Source organism: Nerophis ophidion, linkage group LG21 (assembly GCF_033978795.1).
Source record: "Nerophis ophidion isolate RoL-2023_Sa linkage group LG21, RoL_Noph_v1.0, whole genome shotgun sequence".
NCBI lineage: Eukaryota > Metazoa > Chordata > Actinopteri > Syngnathiformes > Syngnathidae > Nerophis > Nerophis ophidion.
The window spans coordinates 8740629-8764645 of NC_084631.1; the positions used below are offsets into that span (position 1 = coordinate 8740629).

The 24017-nt window shown below is 44.7% G+C and overlaps 2 protein-coding genes across 9 annotated transcripts in view; one reads left to right on the forward strand and one right to left on the reverse strand.

Moving 5' to 3' along the window:
* The window catches only part of LOC133539676 (sodium bicarbonate cotransporter 3-like), a 62688-nt gene that overhangs the window by 24020 nt on the left and 14651 nt on the right, over positions 1-24017 (forward strand). For 5 of the 8 annotated variants that reach the window (XR_009803467.1, XR_009803468.1, XM_061881758.1 and 2 more), the window contains 7 exons: positions 15164-15409; positions 15494-15602; positions 15668-15829; positions 15904-16017; positions 16097-16276; positions 16345-16596; positions 22478-22546. Coding sequence is in view for 5 of the 8 variants with exons in the window: in XM_061881758.1 (XP_061737742.1) it covers positions 15164-15409; positions 15494-15602; positions 15668-15829; positions 15904-16017; positions 16097-16276; positions 16345-16596; positions 22478-22546 (1132 nt within the window). In the remaining 3 variants the exon portion in view is untranslated. The remainder of the gene's footprint in view (positions 1-15163; positions 15410-15493; positions 15603-15667; positions 15830-15903; positions 16018-16096; positions 16277-16344; positions 16597-22477; positions 22547-24017) is intronic. The other 3 variants (XR_009803469.1, XM_061881760.1, XM_061881762.1) reach the window with 1 other exon arrangement.
* On the reverse strand, positions 859-13504 carry LOC133539679 (complement C1q tumor necrosis factor-related protein 4-like). The gene is made up of 8 exons (XM_061881767.1): positions 13344-13504; positions 11715-11765; positions 11522-11650; positions 7070-7349; positions 3104-3192; positions 2983-3033; positions 2763-2891; positions 859-2656 (listed from the first exon to the last, which is right to left on the reverse strand). Exons 1-8 carry the CDS (start codon positions 13468-13470, stop codon positions 2373-2375), a joined length of 1140 nt encoding a protein of 379 aa, XP_061737751.1. The 5' UTR covers positions 13471-13504; the 3' UTR covers positions 859-2372.

Below are 24017 nucleotides of genomic sequence, written 5' to 3' on the forward strand. Positions count from 1 at the left end.
AATCCTCGGGGAGTTTTTGCGTTTGCACACATGAAAAATTAGGGGGAACATTGGAATGAAAACTACTCAAAACCTTTACAACTTACAAAAACTCAAATACAAATGATATGCCTAATAAGAAGCCAGAACAATATTTATGATTTATTCTATCGATGAAAGTGTATTGTGTGTCAATACACTTTCATAGTATGGATTCAGGTATTTTGTCAGATACGTCTCACTCATCTGTTTTAAGGTTTAAGTTAATGCAAGCAGGGACAGTTTGCCATGGAGTCTTCTTGCTTGAAACATGAGTTTGGCGGGGGGTGAGGCCGTCTCATTAGGAAACGCCGTTGACCAACGTCAGCGTCTCGCTGGCCGGCGTCGTGCCGTTGCTGGGGGAACGCTTGGAGGGCGTTCGCTCATCCTTTTTGCTGCTAGTCGCATTCTTTTTGGGCTCAGCGCCAGTGTGGTTCTCCTTTTGGGGAAGATTCTGTCTGCTCTGGGACTCGGGACGGGATATATAGTCAGCAACGGTCACACTATCAGCTGGTTGTCTGTCACGGCTCGTGGAGCCTCCCTCAGGGCGACTGCCACGGTTACGGCGACGGCGGCTTCTGTTGCGTTGTTTTTTTAAATAAAACCTGGTTCAAAAGTCCTTTTTGAGCACATTCAACAATACCGCGATGGTAATGATAACCGTGATGATTTTGGTCACAATGACATTCCTACAGCCTACAGCAGTGGTTCTCAAATGGGGGTACGCGTACCCCTGGGGGTACTTGAAGGTGTGCCAAGGAGTACGTGAGATTTTTAAAAAATATTCTAAAAATAGCAACAATTCAAAAATTCTTTATAAATATATTTATTGAATAATACTTCAACAAAATATGAATGTAAGTTCATAAACTGTGAAAAGAAATGCAACAATGCAATATCCAGTGTTGACAGTTAGATTTTTTTAAGGACATGTTCCATAAATATTGATGTTAACGATTTATTTTGTGGTGAAGAACTGTTTAGAATTCTCCCGTCCAAAGGCAAAACCTAGTAACTCACTTCTAGCTGATTTTGAGAAAACAATGGAAAAAAATCTATATTGATGCTGTCTTACAAAGATCTACAAAGTCATCAAACGTATAGATGTTTTCTTGAGCTTTCATTTTCTTGCCGATTGAGCCATGGATTGAATCTGCTCTCATGAACGTGTGCCCTTTCTCCAGATATTTTATCACAATCTCGGGTGGGCCCCATTCTGCGTTTGCACATTGGGCAAGAGCCGTGTACAGCGTCCAGTTTTTATTTTGACCTCCACAGTTATCTGCCCAAAAGAGTATGCAAGGGGAAGAATCAAGAACAATACATTTAATGAAGGTGCTTGCAACGTCCTGGGCCAATCTTCCAAATATCCCCTCGTGCCATAATATCACATAATTAGGTTGACCGTCTGCCCCCATTCGTGCAAATGTCTCATTAAAGACAATAAGGCGACTGACAAAGAAGCTCCGATTGGTCCCTTGAGATACTAGGTTTTTCTGTTGTATCTACGCGGTTATGTGGTAGTTGCTAGGTCCTGCCATGCGCGTAACAGCTTACTTACGGAACTAATTACAATATCGCATACACTAATGTAAAGCATATCACCTAGGAACTCCAAAATTATTATCAGCCCAGTTTTGACCAAAACTGAGTTACTGGGTTTTGCCTTTGAATCCAGATGGATCTCTATTACAATCCCCAAAGAGGGCACTTTAAGTTTATGTTTACTTCTATGTTTAGAAATATTTATTAATAATTGAATCACTTGTTTATTTTTCAACAAGTTTTTAGTCATTTTTATATCTTTTTTTCCAAATAGTTCAAGAAAGACCACTAAAAATGAGCAATATTTTATACAATTTAATAGATGAGAAACTGATGACATAGTGCTGTATTTTACTTCTTTATGCTTTTTTTTTTCAACCAAAAATGCTTTGCTCTGATTAGGGGGTACTTGAATTAAAAAAATGTTTACAAGGGGGTACATCACTGAAAAAAGGGTGAGAACCACTGGACTACAGAACTACAATAATTTTGCAGAAAAATAAGCATATCCGTTTTTTTAGAAAAGGATACACAACCTTTTAAACTAAAAACTAGCCACCACACCCTGTCATGGCTACATAATGTAACATGTGTAGAGCTCAGAATCCACATGTTGACGTTTTTGCTTACAAAATGATTCAACAGGAAGATCAGAGCGTGAAATATTAGTTTTTGAATTTTTTAAACAGGTACAGTTCTTAGTTTTAGCTACAAAGCACATTTTCACCTGTAGTCCGTGTGGAAAAGCCGACAATCAACGTTTATTTAGTGACCCCTGACCCCTGCATGTGTCAAGATGGCCGCCACCCTCACAAGGGGAAGAGCAGGAAGCCGCTGAAGGTGCTGTGGTGGTTGCTGTTGTCCCAAATCTGAGTGTTGTGCCACAGGTACAGCGAGAGCTTGTCGCCGCTCTCCAGCTGCAGCGTGGCGCCATTGGACGCCGTGTCGCTGCCCTGGCCCGACGCCTGCTCGTGGGCGATGAGCTGGATCTGTTGGTTGTTCTTGTAGAGCACGGCGCTCATTGGGAATTCGGTGGGGGCGTTGGCGGTGAAGCGGATGTAATAGACGCCGCGGACGGGAGCTGTGAACTCTCCTGCAAGATAAAGTGCACAGATCTAAGCGAGGGTACGATGCTAATGCTAATGCTAAGCATTTTCCAGACCATGCTGTCAGAGGTGTGCCACGTGGTCGCCACTCACCGGTCTCCGGGTTGTACGCCTCGCCGACATTAGTCAGCACGGATTTGTAGAGGAGCTTCTTATTTCCTGATGTCGTCTTCTGAAGACCGTTACCACCCAGCGACGCCGCAAAAGCCACCTTTGGCACATCTGCACAAGACGGTGAATACATTTTAGTCGCAGCTCTGGGCGTGTCCTCTTCGCCACCACGTTAAGAGGTGAAAAAGGATTTCAGACTGACCTCTCATGGCCTTCAGCTCCTTCTCCGTGGTCTCCAGGCGGTCTTTGAGTTCTGCCGACACACAACCATGATTTCATTCGGTTCTCACACCCAGACTGATGTACGGAAACAAGTACCGCACCTGAATTGTCAGCCTGGGCCCGCGCCACTGATGCTAGAAGGTTTTTCATCTCTGATTCAATGTCAAACTTCATCGGACGCTCATCCACCCTACAGCGTCAACAAACACAACGATCTGATAAAGCTCTGAGCAGTGGATCCCACTCTTAGACCAGAACCCTAGAAACTTAAAAGTGTGTTTGTTTTAATCCAATCCAATCCCATCCATTTTCTACCGCTTATTCCCTTTCGGGGTCGCTGGGGGCGCTCGCGCCTATCTCAGCTACAATCGGGCGGAAGGCGGGGTACACCCTGGACAAGTCGCCACCTCATCGCAGGGCCAACACAGATAGACAGACAACATTCACACTCACATTCACACACTAGGGCCAATTTAGTGTTTCCAATCAACCTATCCCCAGGTGCATGTCTTTGGAAGTGGGAGGAAGCCGGAGTACCCGGAGGGAACCCACGCATTCACGGGGAGAACATGCAAACTCCACACAGAAAGATCCCGGGCCTGGATTTGAACCCAGGACTGCAGGACTTTCGTATTGTGAGGCAGTAAGACATTTAAACAACAAGAACGTTTCCAAAGTGCTGCACAGCCATGTTAAAAACAATATTAGTTATGCTCCACCAATGACTGAATAAAAAACAAAAAATGAATAAATATAAAAACAATATAGAAATAAATATGATTCAAAACAATATTAAAGGGTAAAATCAATTAAAACAGTAAAATAGAAATCAAAAAGTATATAAAACAAAACAAAACACAGAGGACGTAGGACCACACAACTCACATAGTGTTAAAAGCCAAAGAATGAAAGTGGGTCTTAAGACCATCAATCAATCAATGTTTATTTATATAGCCCTAAATCACAAATGTCTCAAAGGACTGTACAAACCATTACGACTACGACATCCTCGGAAGAACCCACAAAGACGAGACTTAAAAGACTCCACTGTGGGAGCAGTTTGAACATGGAGGGGCAGAGTGTTCCAGAGCTTAGAGCCGACCACAGAGAAGGCCCTGTCTCCCCAGGTTTTAAGTCTGGTCTTGGGCACCATAAGCTGGAGCTGGCTCTTGGACCTCAGATTGCGCGCGGTAGTGTAAATTTGGATGAGGTCCGAGATATACCGAGGTGCCAGTCCATGTAAAGATTTAAAAACAAAAAGCAATGTTTTAAAATCAATTCTAAAATGAACAGGGAAACTCTGAAGAATTGGGGTTATATGCTGGTGTTTCCTGGCCCCTGTTTTAATCCTTGTCTTAAAGGGGAACTGCACTTTTTTTCCAAATGTTTTTCTTTTTTTATGCATTCTAAGTCGTAAAATACTGCAAGTATGGGGTGGCTAACAATGTTGCTAAAGGGAATACTCTATTGCGCCCATTAAGCCCTCTTAAAAAGATCCAAAAAGCATCAACAATACTCTATTTAGGGCTTCACGGTGGCAGAGGTATACGAAGGTCCTGAGTAGTCCTGAGTTAAATCCCGGGCGCGGGATCTTTCTGTGTGGAGTTTGCATGTTCTCTCCGTGAATGCGTGGGCTCCGTCCGGGTACTCCGGCTTCCTCCCACTTCCAAAGACATGCACCTGGGGATAGGTTGATTGGCAACACTAAAAATTGGCCCTAGTGTGTGAATGTGAGTGTGAATGTTGTCTGTCTATCTGTGTTGGGCCTGGGATGAGGTAGCAACTTGTCCAGGGTGTACAGCGCCTTCCGCCCGATTGTAGCTGAGATAGGCACCAGCGCCCCATGCGTCCCTAAAGGGAAAAAGCGGTACAAAATGGATGGATGGAATACTCTATTTACATGTTGTGACCAGAATACTAACCAATTATTAGTGATGTTATTGTAAGCGCTAACGCAAACAAACTACTTTTAGCTGCGCCGTGATCACAGCGCTAATTAGCTTATGCTGCTCTATTGACATATTGAGCTGCTGCATCCCCTCTGAGTTCCATCCATCCATCCATCTTCTTCCGCTTATCCGAGGTTGGGTCGCGGGGGCAGCAGCCTAAGCAGGGAAGCCCAGATTTCCCCTCTCCCCAGCCACTTCGTCTAGCTCTTCCCGGGGGATCCCGAGGCGTTCCCAGGCCAGCCGGGAGACATAGTCTTCCCAACGTGTCCTGGGTCTTCCCCGTGGCCTCCTACCGGTTGGACATGCCCTAAACACCTCCCTCGGGAGGCGTTCGGGTGGCATCCTGACCAGATGCCCGAACCACCTCATCTGGCTCCTCTCGATGTGGAGGAGCAGCGGCTTTACTTTGAGTTCCTCCCGGATGACAGAGCTTCTCACCCTATCTCTGAGGGAGAGACCCGCCACACGGCGGAGGAAACTCATTTCGGCCGCTTGTACCCGTGATCTTATCCTTTCGGTCATGACCCAAAGCTCATGACCATAGGTGAGGATGGGAACGTAGATCGACCCTTTGTCACCGATTCTGTTCATAACTTTTATGGACAGAATTTCTAGGCGCAGTCAAGGCATTGAGGGGTTCCGGTTTGGTGGCCGCGGGATTAGGTCTCTGCTTTTTGCAGACGATGTGGTCCTGTTGGCTTCATCTGGCCGGGATCTTCAGCTCTCCCTGGATCGGTTCGCAGCCGAGTGTGAAGCGGCCGGAATGAGAATCAGCACCTCCAAATCCGAGTCCATGGTTCTCTCCCGGAAAAGGGTGGAGTGCCATCTCCGGGTTGGGGAGGAGACCCTGCCCCAAGTGGAGGAGTTCAAGTACCTAGGAGTCTTGTTCACGAGTGGGGGAAGAGTGGATCGTGAGATCGACAGGCGGATCGGTGCGGCGTCTTCAGTAATGCGGACGTTGTACCGATCCGTTGTGGTGAAGAAGGAGCTGAGCCGGAAGGCAAAGCTCTCAATTTACCGGTCGATCTACGTTCCCATCCTCACCTATGGTCATGAGCCCCTCGGAGTTGTTGAAAGTTAATTCTAGATTATAAATCATGCCTCTCACCTAGATAGTTTGTGGACATAAACCCAAAAGATCGTCAACATTGACATCCAACTAATCAGTCGGCATCCTAGTGAGAGCAGACATTGTACAGTAAGTGATTGTTTTATCATGTTTGGAGTTTGTATGTCTCGTTTTGCACTCAGCAATACTGCTACATGACGCTATGTGTTGTTGAAGGAAAAAGCGAATCTGTGAAATAGATGCGTTGCTGTATGCTTAAAATTTGCAAAATATGTAAATATTGCATGTTATGAATTTTTCTGGTATACATATTTACTTACAGTGTGTATATAAAACCATGATGGAGTTGTTTGGATGTTTTTTGGAACGCTTTAAAGGCGGAACAAAGGGGCTCAAATTAGCTTCATTAGTAGCTTACTTTTGGTAGTATTTATTTATGACTTAGAATGCATAAAAAAAGAAAAACAAATCTGTTCTTGTCTTGCATAAGGATTGTGAATGATTGACAAAATTCCAAAAAAACGCAGTTCCCCTCTAAACCAACTCCATCCATCCATCCATTTTCTACCGCTTATTCCCTTTCGGGGTCGCGGGGGGCGCTGGCGTCTATCTCAGCTACAATCGGGCGGAAGGCAGGGTACGCCCTGGACAAGTCGCCAGCACAGATAGACAGACAACATTCACACTCACATTCACACACTAGGGCCAATTTTGTGTTGCCAATCAACCTATCCCCAGGTGCATGTCTTTGGAAGTGGGAGGAAGCCGGAGTACCCGGAGGGAACCCACGCATTCACGGGGAGAACATGCAAACTCCACACAGAAAGATCCCGAGCATGGATTTGAACCCAGGACTGCAGGAACTTCGTATTGTGAGGCAGACGCACTAACCCCTTTTCCACCGTGAAGCCCTCTTTAAACCAACTCACACAGACAATTCAAAGCTCTGGGCTCAGCCCCCTTTTCTTTCCACCTTCGGTCTGGCTTTAGAACGGATAGTTTGGGAAGTTGCTGTGTGTGGGTTACTGTGGTTACAGTCTGGTTCTTACCAGGGGAAGACCAGGAAGCCACTGAACGTGCTGTGATGATTGCTGTTGTCCCAAATCTGGGTGTTGTGCCACAGCACCATCTTCAGCTTGTCACCTTTCTCCAGCAGCAGGGCGGCGCCGTTGGACGCTGTGTCGCTCCCCTCGCCCGAAGGCTGCTCGTGGGCAATGAGCTGGATCTGAGCGTTGTTCTTGTAGAGCACAGCGCTCATTGGGAAGTCGGTGGGGGCGTTGGCTGTGAAGCGGATGTAGTAGACCCCGCGAATGGGTGCTGTGAACTCTCCTGTAGGACACACATATCTTAGCCAGGATATGAAGCGAATGCTAATGCTAATAATTTTCTAAACACAGTTCATACAGCATTTGGGTTTGATTATCTAAAGGTCTAAATAACAAGTGCTAAATAGTCTGTGCAACAGGGGTGTGCAAAGATTTAGAGTAGGGGGCCGCATTGCTAGAAAATTTTGGTCGAGGGCAAACTGCATGTAAAGTAACTTTGTGTATATATATATGTATATATATATATATGAGATGGTTTCCTGCTGGCTCCGCTGTGAACAGGACTCTCACTGCTGTGTTGGATCCGCTTTGGACTGGACTCTCGCGACTGTGTTGGATCCATTATGGATTGAACTTTCACAGTATCAGGTTAGACCCGATCGACATCCATTGCTTTCCTCCTCTCCAAGGTTCTCATAGTCATCATTGTCACCGACGTCCCACTGGGTCATTATTGTCACCGATGTCCCACTGGGTGTGAGTTTTCCTTGCCCTTATGTGGGCCTACCGAGGATGTCGTAGTGGTTTGTGCAGCCCTTTGAGACACTAGTGATTTAGGGCTATATAAGTAAACATTGATTGATTGATATATATATACATATATATATTTATATTAGGGCTGCGAATCTTTGGGTGTCCCACGATTCGATTCAATATCGATTCTTGGGGTCACGATTCGATAATATATCGATTTTTCTCGATTCGATTCGATTCACGATTCAAAAACGATATTTTTACGATTCTAAATGATTCTGTATTCATTCAATACATAGGATTTCAGCAGGATCTACCCCAGTCTGCTGACATGCTAGCAGAGTAGTAGATTTAAAAAAAAAAAAAGCTTTTATAATTGTAAAGGACAATGTTTTATCAACTGATTGCAATAATTTAAATTTGTTTTAACTATTAAACGAACCAAAAATATGAGTTATTTTATCTTTGTGAAAACATTGGACACAGTGCTTATGAGATGCGATGCAAGTGTAAGCCACTGTGACACTATTGTTCTTTTTATTTATTTTTATAAATGTCTAATGATAATGTCAATGAGGAATTTTTAATCACGACTATGCTGAAATCATAACTAATATTGATACTGTTGTTGATAATATTCATATTTGTTTCACTACTTTTGGTTTGTTCTGTGTCGTGTTTGTGTCTTCTCTCAATTGCTGTGTTTATTGCAGTTCTGAGTGTTGCTGGGTCAGGTTTGGTTTTGGAATTGGATTGCATTGTTATGGTATTGCTGTATAGTGGTTTGTTGGATTGATTAAAAAAAAAAAAAAATTCAAAATGAGAATCGATTCTGAATCGCACAAAGCATCCGAATCGATTTTTTCCCACACCCCTCTATATATATATATATATATATATATATATATATATATATATATATATATGTATATATATATATATATATATATATATATATATATATATATATATATATATATATATATATATATATATATATATATATATATCATCTTCCGCTTATCCGAGGTCGGGTCGCGGGTGCAACAGCCTAAGCAGGGAAACCCAGACTTCCCTCTCCCCAGCCACTTCGTCTAGCTCTTCCCGGGGGATCCCGAGGCGTTCCCAGGCCAGCCGGGAGACATAGTCTTCCCAACGTGTCCTGGGTCTTCCCGTGGCCTCCTACCGGTTGGACGTGCCCTAAACACCTCCCTAGGGAGGCGTTCGGGTGGCATCCTGACCAGATGCCCGAACCACCTCATCTGGCTCCTCTCGATGTGAAGGAGCAGCGGCTTTACTTTGAGTCCCTCCCGGATGGCAGAGCTTCTCACCCTATCTCTAAGGGAGAGCGTAGGAAACTAATTTCGGCCGCTTGTACCCGTGATCTTATCCTTTCGGTCATGACCCAAAGCTCATGACCATAGGTGAGGATGGGAACGTAGATCGACCGGTAAATTGAGAGCTTTGCCTTCCGGCTCAGCTCCTTCTTCACCACAACGGATCGGTACAACGTTTGCATTACTGAAGACGCCGCACCGATCCGCCTGTCGATCTCACGATCCACTCTTCCCCCACTCGTGAACAAGACTCCTAGGTACTTGAACTCCTCCACTTGGGGCAGGGTCTGCTCCCCAACCCGGAGATGGCATTCCACCCTTTTCCGGGCGAGAACCAATATATTATATATTTGTAACCACATTCTACACAACTCTTAAGTCACTACCAACTCACCAACATTGTTTTTTATTACATTTACTGAATAATTATTGACAGATTCAAAGCAACTATGTGTCTAATATGAATAATATGGTACTCTATGACAGGGATTCTTAACCTTTTCGACTTTGGGGGCCAACTTTTTGACTATAAATAATCTTTCTCTTGATTTTAATCACATTCAGGAATTATATCTAACTTACAGTTTGCTATCTTGTCAAATAAAATGAAAAGATGTGTTGATCATAATCAAGGCTTAGGTCAGGCTGATTACAAACATACTTAATAAATATACTGCAAAAGACTGGACTCAAACGGATGGAAAATAAATTCACATGCAATTACACTGTGCTAAAATATATACATTCAAACTAAATTAAAAATAATATATAGGTTTCTTAAAAAACTGTCAATGAAATGAAGTGCATGTGAAAATAATGCTTCACCTCTTAAGTCATATTTTTTGTGCTGAAGGAACTTCTTTAGGACTTCAGCCCTAGACTTTTTCTTTGTTTGATAATGTCATTACTGTCATAAGTGGTGGAAAAGTGCATTACAACTAAGTACAGCATGGCCCCTATGGACCACAGCTGAGAAACGCATATTTTTTGGCGGCCCCCTTGTGGGAACTTGCGGCCCAACACTGGTTCAGAAACACTTCTCTATGGTAACCTGGCGGTTTCTTGTGGTTGATGGGTCAAATCACACTGCTAATATCACATCCATCCATTTTCTACCGCTTGTCCCTTTTGGGGTCGCGGGAGCCTATCTCAGCTGCATTCGGGCGGTAGGCTGGGTTCATCCTGGACAAGTCGCCACCTCAGCGCAGACACAGCTAATAGGATTTGGGAAATGCTTGGATACATTTGGTTTTTAATGGAAAACAGTAATAAAATAACAGGTTTACAGATTGTCGAAAAATGGCCATTTAAAAAGAGAGTCAATGGGGGACAAAAGGAACTCCAATGTATACTCACTAAATAGCTTGTGCTAGAAATAACCTGGACGACTAATTCCTTTACAACTCCTGTGGCCATATTTCATCCCGCTAACTTTTAAAATGGACATTTTGTTGCGTGATGCCATTTTCAAAGGCAGTAAAAAAGACCCACAAATGTTCTTGGGTTACTCATGCTAAATCCAAATTCTAAATTGTGATTAATCATAATTTTTTAAAAAACATGAATTGGCTCCTCCCACTTCCAAAGACATGCACCTGGGGATAGGTTGATTGGCAACACTAAATTGGCCCGAGTGTGTAAATGTGAGTGTGAATGTTGTCTGTCTCTCTGTGTTGGCCCTGTGATGAGGTGGCGACTTGTCCAGGGTGTAATCCGCCTTCCGCCCAATTGTAGCTGAGATAGGCTCCAGCGCCCCCCGTGACCCTGAAGCGATTAAGCGGAAGAAAATGGATGGATGGGTGGATGCCCATGCATGTATTATTTTGTATAGCAATTGATGGATAACTTGCTTTGAAAGCATAAACTAGGATGACAAGCAAATATATCCATCCATCCATCCATTTTCTACCGCTTATTCCCTTTTGGGTTCGCGGGGGGCGCTGGCGCCTATCTCAGCTACAGTCGGGCGGAATATTTAGTTTAAAAAAAAAACGTGATCAGATAATGTTAAAGTCAAAATTCATGCACTTGCATGCATTCGGGCTACCTGGAATTTTTCCGTCAAAATAAAAATACATTTACAGACTCATATTATGTCCGGATTTTTGTGGGCCAAACAAAAAATTGTGGCGGGCCAAATCTGAGTTTGACACCTGTGCTATGGAGTTTTGAGGTGTCACTTTTGGGCACAACAGCGGCACTTTGGCGGCCTGGAATGACCCAGAAGCAATTGGCAAAGATTTATATAAAAAACACTGTGAGAAACAACAGCAGACTGTTAGATTTTTTGACCCCAAAATGTGGGTTTTAGTACACGCAAACCTTTAGTAGATCAGACCCTCTGTCTCACTCCGGCCACGCTTACCTGTAGCGGCATTATAAGCCCCGCCCACGTTGGTCAGGACTTCTCTGTAGATAAGATCTTGGTTTCCGGATGTCGTCTTTTGGGCGCCGTTTCCTCCCAGCGAGGCAGCAAAGGCCACTTTTGGACTTTCTGCACCCAGAAAACTGCCCGTGTCACCCTTTTGACCTCAACGGCAACCTGCAGATTTGCTCACCTCGGACTGTCTTCAGCTCCCTCTCAGCCTTATCCAGACGATCCATCATGGCTGTTACCATGGAAACACGGTAAACACAGGCAGTTAGAGGTGGAGAAAAAAATAACGATATGACATTATATTTTATGTATATATAGATATTAATATTTTTGGATCATTTTACTGTTAGTAAAAGTAATTATTACTGTTATCCAGTGCAGGGATTCTTAACCTTTTCGATCTCAGGCCCCAACTTTTCCACTACAAAGGGGCCAGGGGCCCACTCAAATATTACCACTGAACTAAATGAGGCAATTCCTGAAGGAAATGTGTGTGAATGCTCCAATGCTGAAGTTGGACTGAAATCCTGGAATTTTTTTAGAATTGTTGAAAGAGAGCACACAATTCAATTCCCAAACAGGCTGGATATTTTAAAGTTGGAACAGTTTAAATCAGATGAAAAATGTGGGAGTTGTGGAACTTGAAGAATATCCCATTGATTTCAATGGGAACTTCCAAAATAATTGGGAATTTCGGGAAAAGCCGGAATTTTTTTGAAGATAGTAAAAAACTTGAATTCTCTGAATGAGTTGAAATGGTTCGTGTTGACATTTTTCAAATCGGTTGAGAAATGTTGAAGTAACATGTTGAATTGAGAAATGGTATTGCGGAATTCCTGGAATTTCAAGAAAAGGGAATTTTTCCAGTTCAGAAAAACAATTTATTTTTTGTCCTGATTAAGCGGAATGTTTTGACGGTGGAACGATTGAAATGCGCTGAAAAATGTGGAAGGAGTAGTCGCCCCCCAATCAAGGGTGGAAAACCAGGAATTCTGGAAAATCCTGGATTTTCTTTAACTTGGAAAAAAAGGTAGTTTGAATATCCAGGATGGTGGAATGTGTTGAAGGTGGAATGGTTTGAATCGGTTGAAAAATGTGGAAATGGTGCAAGTTTGAAAAATGACCAATTCATTTTTGAATGGGAAAAATGTCCCAGAAAACCTGGAATTCTGGGAAATCTGGGAATTTTTGCAATTTGTCAAGGGAAAGCCCACGATTCCCGAATAGGCTGAACAGTTTGAAATTCAAACGGTTTGAATCGGGTGAAAAATGTGGAAGGTAGACCGCGGAAAAATCTGCAAACAAAGAAAAAGTTGAATAAATAGATAGTTTTGGTGTAGAAATTTTTATGTGTGAATGCTTTAAAGCATTCACACATAAAAATTAGTCTTCTTCCTTTTGATTTTATGAATATGTTTCTTAACTAAACTGTCATTAAATTGTAAGTGCAAATGAAAATACAGCTTCGCCCCTTTTGTCATAATTTTTGCGCTTAAGGAAATTCTCTGTTACTTTAGTTCCAGTATTTTTCTGTTTGTATTATATTGTCATTACTGCCGCAAGTGGTGGAAAACGGTATTACAACTGAGTACCAATGCGCCCCAAACGTACCACTGCTGAGAAGAAGATATTTTTGGCGGCGCTGTCGAGGCCTCTCGCGGACCGACAATGCCTAAGAAACGTTTTTTACATTTAAAAAACTTGTATTAAAAATTGATCAGTCAAAAATGTAGAATATAGCAATATCGTGATACCGTGGACTTATGGTCCTAGGTAATACCAGCTCGAATGCACAGCAATGCAGGGTCACCTCGTCTGTCGGCTTTCAGATTCTCCAGAGACGCCCGAACACTGCTCAGCTCATCCCGGTTGTCCACGGGCTGAGCGCGGCTGCACTGCGCCAGAACCAGCAGCAGGACCAGGAGACGTAGAAACATGGTGGCGAGTCGCAGACCAGATAGCAAAAAGGACAGGGTGTCTGCTGCATCTTATAGCCTGACAGGCAGCGGTCATTGCACCTGATGCTGATGTACCAAAGGTTTCGACTCCGGGTCAATATTGACTCTGATAAGAAACCTTGTGTTCCCAGATTCTGCCTGCCATGGCTGACCTTGCTTTTAGTATGTAAAGACGGCGGTTTAACTATACCTTTTAGAAAAAGACTAACCTTTTAAGAGTCCATCTTTCACAACATTGTTAACATCAGACGGGTTATCAGGACGTTGCTTCATCATTCTGCAGTATGGATTGGGGTCACGTCCAGCTTCTCTCTGATTGGCTGTTTGAGAATGAAATGTAATAGTCCTGTTGACACAACAATGTATCCATGCCTGCCATTTGATCCAGATAATTTGGCAGAGGAGCTTGTTAAGATGAAATGTTTATCATGAAGGAACAGGTCTCATCTGAGCGTTCTTGGTAGAACATCACTAGGAAGACCAAAGTATCAATCATCAATCAATCAATGTTTATTTATATAGTCCCAAATCACAAATGTCTCAAAGGACTACACAAATCATTACGACTACAACATCCTCGGAAGAACCCACAAAAGGGCAAGGAAAACTCACACCCAGTGGGCAGGGAGAATTCACATCCAGGGGGACGCCAGTGACAATGCTGACTATGAGAAACCTTGGAGAGGACCTCAGATGTGGGCAACCCCCCCAATCTAGGGGGCCGAAAGCAATGGATGTCGAGCGGGTCCAACATGATACTGTGAAAGTTCAATCCATAGTGGCTCCAACACAGCCACGAGAGTTCAGTTCAAGCGGATCCAAGACAGCAGCGAGAGTCCCGTCCACAGGAAACCATCTCAAGCGGATCAGCAGCGTAGAGACGTCCCCAACCGATACAGGCGAGCGGTCCATCCTGGGTCCCGACGAGCGGTCCATCCTGGGTCTCGACTCTGGACAGCCAGTACTTCATCCATGGTCATCGGACCGGACCCCCTCCACAAGGGAGGGGGGGACATAGGAGAAAGAAAAGAAGAGCGCAGATCAACTGGTCTAAAAAGGAGGTCTATTTAAAGGCTAGAGTATACAGATGAGTTTTAAGGTGAGACTTAAATGCTTCTACTGAGGTAGCATCTCGAACTGTTACCGGGAGGGCATTCCAGAGTACTGGAGCCCGAACGGAAAACGCTCTATAGCCCGCAGACTTTTATTGGGCTCTAGGAATCACTAATAAGCCGGAGTCTTTTGAACGCAGATTTCTTGCCGGGACATACGGTACAATACAATCGGCAAGATAGGCTGGAGCTAGACCATGTAGTATTTTATACGTAAGTAGTAAAACCTTAAAGTCACATCTTAAGTGCACAGGAAGCCAGTGCAGGTGAGCCAGTACAGGCGTAATATGATCAAACTTTCTTGTTCTTGTCAAAAGTCTAGCAGCCGCATTTTGTACCAACTGTAATCTTTTAATGCTAGACATGGGTAGACCCGAAAATAATACGTTACAGTAATCGAGACGAGACGTAACAAACGCATGGATAATGATCTCGGCGTCTTTAGTGGACAAAATGGAGCGAATTTTAGCGATATTACGGAGATGAAAGTACAAATCACCATTGCATTGCTTGGATAAAATATCAACTCTTGACCGTTCAATTGTCTTCCCTGTCCTCAGCGACTACGGTCTGTCCTACCTGTCTCTACGGACCAGCATCGGCTTGTGGACCGCCTTCCTCTGCCTGCTTCTGGTTGCCACCGACGCCAGCTCACTGGTGTGCTACATCACGCGCTTCACCGAGGAGGCCTTCGCCGCCCTCATTTGCGCCATCTTCATCTACGAGGCCCTGGAGAAGTTGTTCCACCTGGGGGAGCTCTACCCGGTCAACACGGGCAACCACCTGGACAACTTGACCTTCTACACGTAAGCGTACCGTGTCATTTCTCGTCTGCCTTCTGCGATCCCACCCCATCACTGACTCCTGAAGTCATCGCTGGCCGCTGGCAGGTGTGGATGTTCTCCACCCGCCAACACATCAGCTGACCTGCTTGAGATTTGGAGCAACCACGGCTACAACTCGTGCGATAGCGTGCCATGGGGGCAGCTGAGTGTGAAGGTGAAATTCTGTAGTGTCCAACAGCAGCCACTAGTGGACACCTGGGCAACTGTTGTCTCTTGCAGGACTGTCGGTTTTTGCGCGGCGAGTTTGTGGGCTTAGCTTGCAGCCGCGACGGTCCCTTCATCCCTGACGTCCTCTTCTGGTCCGTCATCCTTTTCTTCACCACCTTCCTACTCTGCTCGTTCCTCAAACGCTTCAAGACTAGGAGATACTTCCCAACCAAGGTCTTGTCTCACTTCTTCTGGGAAAAACAAAACGAAGAAAGAAAGCTAACACCGTTTTTTTCCCCCAACTTCAGGTGCGTTCGACCGTTAGCGACTTCGCTGTCTTCCTGACCATCATGGTCATGGTGCTGCTGGATTATCTAATGGGAATTCCTTCCCCCAAACTCAGTGTGCCAGACCGCTTTGAGGTAACCCTGAGGTCCAAACAGGAAGTCAACATTCTGATTGTTGAAGTCTGTGATAGGAAGATGTAGGTGGTCACATGAGTGCCGTGATGCTTTTCAGCCCACCTCCAACACCCGCGGGTGGCTCATTTCGCCGCTGGGCCCGAACCCCTGGTGGACGCTGCTGGCCGCCGCTATCCCCGCTCTGCTCTGCACCATCCTCATCTTCATGGACCAGCAGATCACCGCCGTCATCGTCAATCGGAAGGAGAACAAGCTGAAGGTGAGCTCGACCCGTCACACCGACGGGTCATCTGCCAGGCCTAAAGCCGCGTGACCACGTGTTTCCAGAAAGGATGCGGCTACCATCTGGACCTGCTGGTGGTGGCACTGATGTTGGGTGTCTGCTCCGTCATGGGCTTGCCGTGGTTTGTGGCAGCGACCGTGCTCTCCATCTCGCACATCAACAGCCTCAAGCAGGAGTCGGCATGCGCGGCCCCGGGCGAGCAGCCTAAATTCTTGGGCATCAGGGAGCAGCGTGTGACAGGGTTCATGATCTTTTTCCTGATGGGGTGCTCCGTCTTCATGACCTCGGCTCTTAAGGTGAGCGCCAGGCCAGTTGTGCAGACACCTGACCTTTCCCCATATGGCTCGAAAGGCCACATAATTTTGCAATGCATTGTGGGTGCTGGGTAGACATACTTGTTGGATGAAGGCTTTGTTTACAATGTCAACGCGAGTAACAAGCAGGATCAAAATGGATTGTACCAAATAAAAAAACCAAGGGACCGTACCGAGACAAACTGGACCTTATTCCAAAGGCTTGCTACCTGGAAAAAATACTAGAAAAGAGTGGAATTGACTTAAATGAGCTATGAGCACGTCCGATGGACGAGAGATTCGAATCCAAAAAAAGTTCTGCCAAACTTGTCTATTAGAGAAATAAAGAAGCCTACAATTTTGGGTTGTTTTCTGCTCCATTTGCAGATTGGCAATTCTATGTGTCATGCTTGATCATTTCAGGATATTGCCATATTTTTGCTGAAAGGATTTAGTAGAGAACATTGACGATAAAGTTCGCAACTTTTGGTCGCTAATAAAAAAGCCCTGCCTTTACCGGAAGTAGCAGACGATGACGTCACCGGTGTGAGGGCTCCTCACATCCTCACATTGTTTATAATGGGAGCCTCCAGCAGCAAGAGTTATTCGGACCGAGAAAGCGACAATTTTCCCCATCAATTTGAGCGAGGATGAAAGATTTGTGGATGAGGATATTGATAGTGAAGGAGTAGAAAAAAAAATCAGAATCATCAGAATCATTTTTATTTGTCCGTTCCAACATGTACAAGACACATCAGAACTGAAATTACATTTTCGGCACAGTCCCGCTAAGAGCAGACATACGTTACAGGGGGGGACAAGACGAGACCACCAACGGATCAGCCGGTTACAGCGCTCCTTAAACAGATAAGAAAAGGTTGACATTAGGAAAGGGGGGGTGAGTAAAAAAATATCAGTCCAAGGCTAGACCCTCAGAGGTCTAGTCTGAGTCCAAGGAAAAAACCTCACATAGCATGGCACACATTAAACATACATATATCACACCAACTTGCAACAGAGGGAGGGGTGGGTTTGCGCAGGCCCGCTGTTCGCTCTGTAGCGCCGCTCGGCCATTTCACAACCCCAGAGGAGATAAGCGTTGGTGAGGGTGTTGATTTAAGGATCGGGGTCATGTGTGTGCGTATGCCCAATTAACTCAGGAGAGGTGAAGTGTTTTTGTATGGCTGAGTTCGGCTTCAGATGTTGTTGACAAAAAGGAAGGTCAAAAGCGTCTATCTTTGAGAAGTCTTCGGGAGATTTTCTTCAGAACAGCCTGCTCCATGCCAAGGCCATTCAGGGTGTCAAAATCGTAGATAAAAAGTTGTTTTCCTTCGAGAAGACAAAATATTGACTTGTCTTCTCTGCTTGTCCATGCTGGACCTCTTTTAGTTCCAATTAATTATTCCTTCTCCGCACACTTTTCTAACATGAGATCCATTTTGCGATTCAACTCAGAAATCGCACAAGTCTGTGTTCCCACAGCCCGACCCAATCCTTCCATTGCGTTGAACAGCCGTTGGGCCCCTTGAGTGGCTGCCATCGTCTTCCGAATTTTTCGATACACCAGAGCAATGCTCAGCCCAATCAGCAAGTGCCCCGTGATCACAGCTCCAAATAGGTAGATGTCTTCCACGTCCTCGATGGAAAGAACTGAGAGGCACATGATCCTCCATGAGTTCCAGGAGTCCCGCACGTAACCCGCAGCGATGGTTCCATCAGGGCAGCCAGGCTCCCCCGAACCTCTTTTTCTTGTCGAAAAGACTGTGTCAATAGCGTCAAGAGTCCAGCTGATCATATTCATATTGAAATTTGGATTAGAGGACAGCGCAAAGAAAGAGGCTTTTAAAAAGTTCAGACAAGGACAAAGACAAAGAGAGCAAGCAGGGAAGGAGGGAACGGAGAATGCGACCGCCCTCACCAGAGGCTAGGATGAAAGATTTGTATTTTTTTTTAAATAAAGTATTAAAAAAAAGGCAATTGTATTGGGAGTGATTCAGATGTTTTTAGACACATTTACTAGGATAATTCTGGGAAATCCCTTATCTTTCCATTGTAATGCTACTGTTTTAGTGAGTTAAATAGTACCTGATAGTCGGAGGGGTGTGCCCACGGGTGTGTTGACGACTGTCTCTGAGGGAAGTCACGGCAGCTGCATGGACGGCGCAAGCTCTGCCGATCTCCGGTAATAGGCGACTTTTTACCACAACTTTCTCACTGAAACCTGCCGGTTGACAAGTGGTCGGGATCCATGTTCGCTTGACCGCTCTGATCCATAGTAAGGCTTCACCTCCGGGAATTTTAAACAAGGAAACACCGTGTGTTTGTGTGGCTAAAGGCTAAAGCTTCCCACCTCCATCTTTCTACTTTGACTTCTCCATTATTAATTGAACAAATTGCAAAAGATTCAGCAACACAGATGTCCAAAATACTGTGTAATTGCGCGATGAAAAGAGACGACTTTTAGCCGCAAGTGGTGCTGGCTATTATGTCCCCTCCAACCAATAATGTCACAAACACGCGATGTTTTTAAAAGGAAACTCCGCGGGAAATTTAAAATTGTAATTTAGTCAACTAAACCGGTCGTATTGGCATGTGTTGCAATGTTAATATTTCATCATTGATATATAAACTATCAGACCGCCTGGTCAGTAGTAGTGGGTTTCAGTAGGCCTTTAAGCTACAGACCCCCATTCAATCTATGGGTCCACATGTACAATATCAATGTTAATGTAACCGAGAGTGTACAAATGGACCCGATAACAACTACCTCTAGAGGTCCCCTTACTGCACTCTTTGTATTTTTTTTTAGTTTGCCTTTTCTACGGCCTACCCTTATTATGTTAATTTTCTCTACTTACAGTAAAAACAGCATCTATCTAGATTTTGACAAATGAAAACAAAGGCAATTACTTGTGTGTTGTTAGGGAACAGTTGATAATGGTTGTGTGCAGTAAAACTTTTCATGAACTCAACTCACTTTAATTTGTGTTCCTAAATTTGTGTTGGACTTCTTCGATGAAGGGAAAAATTGTGATTTTGGTTTACAGACTAAACAGCTAAAAACGCAAGGTTTGGGGTATTGTTTTCTCTAAACGCATACATTTGTCTCAGTATGGCCAAGGACACGCATTATTGTCTGTTTCCTGGACGTCGTCTTCATCACTAAAGGAAAAATTTAATCTGCGAGGTAGAATCCTTCTGCCAAGTAGTTGTTGTTTTTTTTAGAGTCGTCTGCTTTGAGCGTCCCTCTGTCTCCGACTCCCTTGTCGTCATGTGACATGAGTACATGACTGTTATGATTTTGCTGACCCGCCTTATTTTGCCTCCAATTGTGACTCATTATACGAACACCAACCAATCATTTTGGATTTTTTACCTATGGAAGGATGTTGTCATTCATCTAGGTCATTGTATTTTCTCCATTTTTGTTTTGGCCTGGAGTCTTTTTTCTCTCTTGGTAGCTTGTAGCTTTGATGTAAGCTACCTCACTACATGGGTCTTAAAGTAGCTAAGCTATGGAAATTTCTACTTGTTTAAAAAAAGTATTGAATCTTCCGCCAAGCCAATGAGAAATGTAGTCAGGCAACATAGTGTTATGATCCGCCGCCCGGATCATACATGTGTTTGGTTGTTGAGTCCTTTTTGTGTTTTTTCGATCGTTTTGGACTCTTCCTGTTCTTAGTTTTTGCACTTCCTTATTTATCTTGTCTCCATGGTTTCTGATTTGTTCCACCAGTCCTTGTTTCGACGCGGACCTGTGTTTTGATTATTGCTTTAGTATTTAAGCCTGCCTTCGACCTCAGTTCTGTCTTGATTCGTTGTTTGCTATATGCAACACTCACGTTGGCATTTTCTAGTCTTTGTATCTTTGCTAAATAGCTCCTTAGCTTCTCGTGCGCTCAGCACGCTACTGTTGGACTCTTGGACTCCATGCTAAGATTTAGCTTAGCTTACCGTGCGTTCGGCATGCCTGTTCTTTTGCCAGTGTTCTTTTATTTTTGTATATTAAATCAAGTCCTACCTGCAATTCCTGCCTGTATTGGTCCTCATGCATCCTGGGGTGACACAATGCGCATCACGATGCGTTTCCAACGTGACACGTAGTTTCACTACATGTAGTTTGTTACTGCCCATCACTGCCCCTGGCCACGTTTCAAAAGCAGGTTTCCATGGAAAAACAAACCCATTGTTACTTTTAAATACTTTGATCAGTGCGCTATCTCACCTAAAATAATACTCATTCAATACTCAAAGTAAACAGTAGAGATCCGCGGATAGGCAATTATATTATCCGCATCTGCATCACCAAACTCGTCATCCACCTGCCGTCCACCCGAACCAACATTTTATCAGGACCGTACCCGCCCGCCAACCGCCCGTTGAATTACATCAGAGGTTGGCCACCTTTACCACTCACAGAGCTATTTAAACCTGTTTCACAGAGTAATGAAGTCATTTGGAACCGCCAACGTTCTCGCGGCTATTCAATAGCGTTCATCCTGATTTCAAGAATATGGGTATGCTGTTAAACCATTGCCTTTGACACCTTCAACAACATGTGCGAACCGATTGTTGGTACGGCAACATGTTGTGTGCAGCTTCCGCAATCACAGGTATGAGATTGAAAGGTATACTGGGTGATACAGAGTACACTGATAGTTGTGATATAAACAACTTTAACACTTATTAATATGTGCCACGCTGTGAAGCCACACAATACAAGATTGACAAACACATTTCGGGAGAACATCCTCACAGTAACACAACATAAACGCAACTCAACTAATACCCATAATCCTTTGTATTCATGACACACCTGAATATATTTTGCGTCCCCAACTCCGCCCACCTTACCGACGCCGGGGGCGGGGGGATTTGCGGTGTATGAAATAGTCAGGGTGTGTCATGAATACAAAGGATTATGGGTATTTGTTGGGTTGGGTTTATGTTGTGTTACTGTGAGGATGTTCTCCTGAAATGTGTTTGTCAATCTTGTATTGTGTGGCTTCACAGCGTGGCGCATATTAGTAAGTGTTAAAGTTGTTTATATGACAACCATTAGTGTACTCTGTGTCACCCAGCATGCCTTGCAGTCGTGTGCGTGTTGCCGCAGTAGCCACACACTAACATGATGCTGGACTGACAAGTAGATCGTGCATGATGTAGAAGGCGACAAAGCCAATGGCTTCATAGCACGCCCTAATACTTATTATCTGGGTGACTGCCGGCAGTCATTCAAGAGAATAATAGCGTCTCCTATTGACTTCTTCGCTTTATGACACGGATCTTAAATGGATCTTTGAATGGCAAAGGATACCGATCCCAGAACCATGTATATCAAATATCTCCGGATGGTTCAACCGCCACCCGCCCGAATCTAATTAAAATCTATTTTTTCGTCATGTCAACCGCCCGACCCGCGGTTTACCCGCAGATGAGACCGCAAACCGCGCATCTCTAGTAAATAGACATGCTATATTTTGTACGTTGTTGCACCGCAGCTGGCTTAAGCGAATGCTTAACAGGCAAGAGCTACCAAATGCTACGTGTAAAACGTACAATCTAAATATGCCGTGAACACACCAACGTGTACCAGGTGATGACTTTGTTGATTCGTACGGCTGATATATTCTAGACAGTCTTTATCTTTGCTCACTGACTGATTTCCTTAGCTTTGTTTTTAGGCTGGAAATGTAACAAATCTCACCAAATTTTTTTTTTCCCCTGGAGCAAGCATGACAACCATTGTGGCAGTTAAAATACACGACTTTAGTACAGGGTTTTGCGTCGAATCCAATGTAAAGATGCTATTCCAATACAGTAAGACCTATGATGCTTTGCGTTTCTACGTCACACATTCAAACCTTCCTTCCTCCGTCCACAGTTCATCCCCATGCCTGTCCTCTACGGTGTCTTCCTCTACATGGGCGTGTCCTCTCTCAAAGGCATTCAGGTGGGTGTCCGTGCATCCAAACCACAATTTGAGTCTAAGACTTTGAGTGTGTGGCTTCACTGCATTGCTCTGTTTTTGTCACTTTTATGGTAAACGGGTTGTACTTGTATAGCGCTTTTCTACCCCTTTTTAAGGAGCCCAAAGCGCTTTGACAGTATTTCCACATTCGCCCATCACACACACATTCACACACTGACGGCGGGAGCTGCCATGCAAGGCGCTAACCAGGACCCATCAGGAGCAAGGGTGAAGTGTCTTGCCCAAAGACACAACGGACGTGACTAGGATGGCAGAAGGTGGAGATTGAACCAGTAACCCTCAGATTGCTGGCACAGCCACTCTACCAACTTCGCCACGCCGTCCCCGTTTATGACCTTTTACACATTCTTGGGGCTTACTGGAGATGTCTCCAAAACCCCTACTTCCTCAGTAAAATAGGACAAAGATTGCTGATCACTAATTCATGTTTGATTTGGATTTGGATTTGGGGACGGCGTGGCGCAGTGGGAGAGTGGCCGTGCGCAACCCGAGGGTCCATGGTTCAATCTTTAAGGTTTTACTAATTACGTATAAAATACTACACGATCTAGCTCCAGCCTACCTTGCCGATTGTATTGTACCATATGTCCCGGCAAGAAATCTGCGTTCAAAAGACTCCGGCTTATTAGTGATTCTTAGAGCCCCAAAAAAGTCTGCGGGCCATAGAGCGTTTTCCGTTCGGGCTCCAGTACTCTGGAATGCCCTCCCGGTAACAGTTCGAGATGCTACCTCAGTAGAAGCATTTAAGTCTCACCTTAAAACTCATCTGTATACTCTAGCCTTTAAATAGACCTCCTTTTTAGACCAGTTGATCTGCCGCTTCTTTTCTTTCTCCTATGTCCCCCCCTCCCTTGTGGAGGGGGTCCAGTCCGATGACCATGGATGAAGTACTGGCTGTCCAGAGTCGAGACCCAGGATGGACCGCTCGCCGGGACCCAGGATGGACCGCTCGCCTGTATCGGTTGGGGACATCTCTACGCTGCTGATCCGCCTCCGCTTGAGATGGTCTCCTGTGGACGGGACTCTCGCTGCTGTCTTGGATCCGCTTAAACTGAACTCTCGCGGCTGTGTTGGAGCCACTATGGATTGAACTTTCACAGTATCATGTTAGACCCGCTCAACATCCATTGCTTTCTGTCCCCTAGAGGGGGGGGGGGGGGGGTTGCCCACATCTGAGGTCCTCTCCAAGGTTTCTCATAGTCAGCATTGTCACTGGCGTCCCACTGGATGTGAATTCTCCCTGCCCACTGGGTGTGAGTTTTCCTTGCCCTTTTGTGGGTTCTTCCGAGGATGTTGTAGTCGTAATGATTTGTGCAGTCCTTTTGAGACATTTGTGATTTGGGGCTATATAAATAAACATTGATTGATTGATTGAAATTTGCCACGCCGTCCCTGTTTATGACCTTTTACACATTCTTGGGGCTTACTGGAG